Here is a 4,679-nt window from a genome sequence, read left to right as displayed (position 1 = left end):
CCTAGGCCACCCAAAGCTTTGGGTTTTGCCATTGCATCCCATGACACCCATGCCATTCTTCTCGTGCTCTCATTATGATCCCACCAATATCGAGTGGTTGCAGATTGTATTTGCTTGCACAGCGAGACTGGGAGGCTAAAGCAAGACATAGGATATGTAGGGATTGCAGAGAGCACACTTTGGAGCTTAATAAGCTTACCCGCTGATGAGAGGAAGCGGTTGGACCATCCTTTTGCTTTCTGTTTGATTCTGTCCACATAGGACGCAAAGATATCCTTCTTGCGGCGACCAAACAGCTCGGGGAGTCCCAAGTATTTACCTCCCCCCCCTTCTTTCTCGATTTGCAGGGTCTCTTTGACCATATTTTTCAGAGAAGCTGGAGCTTTGCGGGAGAAAGTTATAGCGGATTTGTCTTTGTTGATAGATTGCCCGGAAGCTTGCTCGTACTTAGTTAAGATGGCTTTGAGGGATGCACAATTCTCCTTATCAGCTTGGAGGAAGAACATTGTATCATCCGCAAAGAATAGGTGAGATAGCCTAGGACTTCCCAACGCCACTCGAAGCCCTTGGAGAGAGCCATTCATTTGCGCTCTGTTACATAATCCCGAGAGAACTTCACTACATATAATAAATATGTAGGGAGAGAGAGGGTCGCCTTGGCGGATGCCTCTGCTCGGTACTACCTTCCCTCTAGGCAAGCCGTTAATGAGGAAGGAGCATGTAACAGTAGAGATACAATGCATTATGCATGCAATCATGTTTTGGTGGAATCCCAACCTTTTCAAGACTAGTGCGACAAAATCCCACTCAAGTCGATCGTACGCTTTACTCATGTCCGTCTTAACTGCCATAGCACACCGCTGCTCTGCTTTGGACGTTTTGAGGTAATGGAGAACCTCATGAGTAATAAGGACATTGTCTCCTATTGCCCGGCCTGGTACAAACGCTGACTGATTCTCAGAAATCAGTTTCGACATCAGAGGCTGCAGTCTCTTAGTCAAAATCTTAGAGTAGATTTTATAATAGACATTGCACAGAGCTATCGGGCGATAATCCGAGACTTTTTGGGGATGGTTGATCTTGGGAATGAGGCGAATATGGGTATCATTGATGTTCTCTGGCAGTGATCCTCCTCTGAAAAAATCTTGCACCTCTGCGACGATATCAGGCCCTATCTCCTCCCAGTGAGTATGGAAAAAACCGGCTGAAAAGCCATCCGGCCCGGGAGCTTTATCCGCATGAATCGAGAAAGCAGCATCTTTTACTTCCTGCGCCGATGGAGTAGCGATGAGCTTCTGGTTTTCTTCCTCGGAGACCAAAGGTTGCAGAGCTTGTCTTACTGTTTCTTCTCTTTCCCCTGGTTGTGAGGAGAAAAGCTTGTCGAAATATGTGCCAATGACAGCAATTATTTCCTCCTCTTTGTGGACCATTTCGCCATTTTCTCCTTCAATCACCGAGAAGCTATTTGCACGTTTCCTAGCTTTGGTGATGGCGTGAAAATACCCTGTGTTGCGGTCACCAAGTTTCAACCAAAGCAGTCGACTACGCTGCTTCCAATATTCTTCTTCCGCCAGATAAGCTGCATTTAACTTCTCTGATATAGTTTGGATCAGGACTGTATCATTTACTGGACTTGAGAGCGCTATATCTAGCTCTTTCTTCTTCTGCTCAATGGTTCTCTGACTGTTGCGCTGCTGCGTTTTATTCCAAGCAGAGATGGCGCTTCTGGTGGAACATAGTTTGTCTATGACCGAAGAGCCAGAAGCAGACCGCCAAGCATCAGAGATGACTCTTTTAGCTTCATCGTTTTTGCACAAACGCCGGTCATAACGGAACAGTCCCCGTTTGCGTCGTCCTCCCTTATCAAAGAAGGATATAAGAGGTTTGTGATCTGAGCTCTCGAATCCGAGATACTCCGAACGAGCAGTAGGAAAACATTCAGCCCAATGGGTGTTTGACACTGCCCTGTCTAATCGACATCTAACTAGATGATCACCCCGCTGGCCTCTCCACGACAGGAAATCGCCAGAATGTTGGAGATCAAACAGATCTCCTTCCGAGAAGAAGGTTCGAAGGTCAGAGAAAGATCCTTCTGGCCGCTCCGGACCACCATCCTTCTCATCTCCGCTGATGAGGTCATTAAAATCTCCGGTTACAAACCATGGTTCTTCACGCCCTTCGTTTTTTACTAACAGTCGGTTCCATAAGAGATTCCTCTCGGCTCGGTTTGTACTACCATGAACAAAGGATGAATAGAAACGTTTGCCTTCAAATTCAACAATAGTGTCAATTACATGAGCATCTGATTCAAGAACTTGTAAGTTCAGTTCCTGTTTCCAAAATAAACCCAGACCCCCTGCTCCATGTCCTGTTGGCGGTACAAGATGATGGCAGTCGTAACGTTGTCGGAGATGCTCCAGTTTCTTCAGTACTGTTGCATCAGGGTTTTTTGATTCCATAATGAAGATGATATCAGGCTCGTATTTCTTTGATATCTCTTCTAGGCGACGAACTGTCCGGGGATTCCCCAACCCCTGACAGTTCCAGCTTGTTATAGCTAAGGAGCGGGGAGGGATGGAATCCGAAAATCCATCCTTCTCCTAGTCGACTTTGGTATCATGTTGACCAGGGGGGCATTTTCCGAAGCTGTAGAAGATCCTTGAGGCCCTGCTGTTCGTGAGGGTCCACCTTTAGTTTGTTTTGGATTATTGGCTTTTGCAACTGGTGGCTTCCTGCGAGTTGGGGATGGTTTGGCCCGTGGGACTCTTCTCTTTTTAGTCGATGGACTATCATCTGCAGCTTGTTTTCCTTTTTGATTTCTGCTGCCTGGAGGTCGGCCTGGCTTCCTCTTTGATGTCGTTAGTCCTGTTCGTGCCTCTGTATTATCTTCTGTGACCGGAGCTTGTCCTAATCTCAAGGTTGCTGGTACTCTTTCGTCATTAGTTTGTAGGGCAGCTCTAGTATATTTTGTTATATTACATATAAAAATTGTTTGTGTTGCTCTCTGAGCTGTAATAGTTGATCGCTCCATAGAAGAAACAAAAATCCTTACACAAGTTAGCGGCCCACCACTCAGAAATCTAGATAAACATAAAAACTAGGTTACAGTAATATTACTATAAATAAATATGCACAGTACAAAGTTGACCTTACAATGTACTAATATTAAATTATTTTCATGTTTAATAAAAATGCAAATATAGGAGAATTATCGCTATTATAAAGAAATCAACTTCCTCTAACAGGGTCTCTATATATAAAAACTTAACACCCCAAAAGATTTATCATAGATCCAGAAAAATCCTCAACAAAACAAAAGTAAAAAAAAAATGAAGAAACAACGCTACTTGGTCTTCTTCTTTGTCATTTTCAGCTTTCTCCTGGTAAAGCTTCTTTATATTTAATGCCCTAACTAATCAAGATCTGATTTATACATGTATATATATATATTTAATAAATGCTGCATTATGTTGGTATAGTTTGTGAATCTGAGTGAAGGAAGATCAGGAGGAGTTGCAGAGGAATATTGGAAAAAGATAATGAAGAATGAGCCATTACCTGAACCAATCAAAGAGCTTCTCAACAATCCATTTAGGACAGGAGAAGAGAGGTTCGTCAAGGATTTTAAAACCAAATCTATCGTCATCATCTACCACAATCCTAACGTATGATTAATAAAATCTCACATATATATATGTATATTGCTCTGTGTTTGTGTATGTATCGGTTTATACATGCAGGTTTATGTGTGTATTTATTTAAGCAAAGAACAGCTGTTTGAGTTGTTAGTCTTATATTAGGTATATTTTCCGTAGTGAAGAAATGTAAGCCCTAGCTATAATGGGCTTCACGTAGTTTGTCTGATATATAAAATTAATCGACGGTGCTTCTTGTGTCTTTCATATATTTTGTACTATATGAAAAAAGGAATTCCAATATCTCATAGCTAGGAGTATTTTTTTTTTTTGATAAACATCTATCTAGGAGTTTTTCCTTACGGAATATTTGATTAGGGTAACTTTCCTCCAAATGACTTTTTGACGTTTCTTAAGAATATACAAGTGAACTTTCAAAATTTTAGTCTCTTACCCAATAACTCCTCTAAATGTAAAATTATCAAAATAATAATTATAATCGTCGCTAATTCGTTGACAGTTTTTTTATCAACTGCGTTTGTAATATTTGCAAAGAAAATATCATCGTTAATTATTTGACTCAGTAAAAAATCTAGACAAAAACACAGATACACTATTGATCTAGAGAAATTATGGGTGTCAAAGTTATGGACCGAACAATAACATCTCTGCATATACTTATGTATTTATGTGTGGTTTGTCACTATTATCCTGCAGTTTCCATTCCGTATATTTCGTACAGTTCTGGCTCAAACATCTACGCATACATTGAACTCCTTCAGTTTCAAATATATGTAAACTTTAGAATTTTCACATATATTAAATTTTAGTTATTAATGTATTATTTTGTAATTAACTATTTTCCATAATGTTTTGGAAATAGAATTTCAATAAACACAATTATCTTTAAAAGTTTCATAATTTATCATTAAATCTATATTATTAAAAACTGAAGTATAAATTATGTTTATTTGGAAACATAGATAGCAATTTTAAAAAATATATTTGTTTGGAAACATGAATAACAGTTTAAAAAAATATTTT

General features: G+C 40.0%; 1 protein-coding gene across 1 annotated transcript; it reads left to right on the top strand.

The window, feature by feature from the left end:
* Nucleotides 1-3,225: 3,225 nt before the first annotated feature.
* Nucleotides 3,226-3,900, top strand: LOC108857756 (uncharacterized). The gene is made up of 2 exons (XM_018631772.2): nucleotides 3,226-3,383; nucleotides 3,480-3,900. The coding sequence occupies exons 1-2, from the start codon at nucleotides 3,330-3,332 to the stop codon at nucleotides 3,669-3,671; spliced, it is 246 nt and encodes an 81-aa protein (XP_018487274.1). The 5' UTR covers nucleotides 3,226-3,329; the 3' UTR covers nucleotides 3,672-3,900.
* Nucleotides 3,901-4,679: the final 779 nt, after the last annotated feature.

The sequence above is a fragment of the Raphanus sativus genome, chromosome 1, assembly GCF_000801105.2.
Source record: "Raphanus sativus cultivar WK10039 chromosome 1, ASM80110v3, whole genome shotgun sequence".
NCBI lineage: Eukaryota > Viridiplantae > Streptophyta > Magnoliopsida > Brassicales > Brassicaceae > Raphanus > Raphanus sativus.
The sequence above is the reverse complement of the archived record's forward strand: the minus strand, read 5'-3'. Positions and strand labels throughout refer to the sequence as shown.

Excerpts from the sequence above, each read along its gene's own strand:
- LOC108857756 (XM_018631772.2), top strand. The coding sequence starts at position 3,330 with ATGAAGAAACAACGCTACTTGGTCTTCTTCTTTGTCATTTTCAGCTTT. Across the intron at positions 3,384-3,479 it reads TCATTTTCAGCTTTCTCCTG|TTTGTGAATCTGAGTGAAGG; the intron begins GTAAAGCTTCTT and ends ATGTTGGTATAG.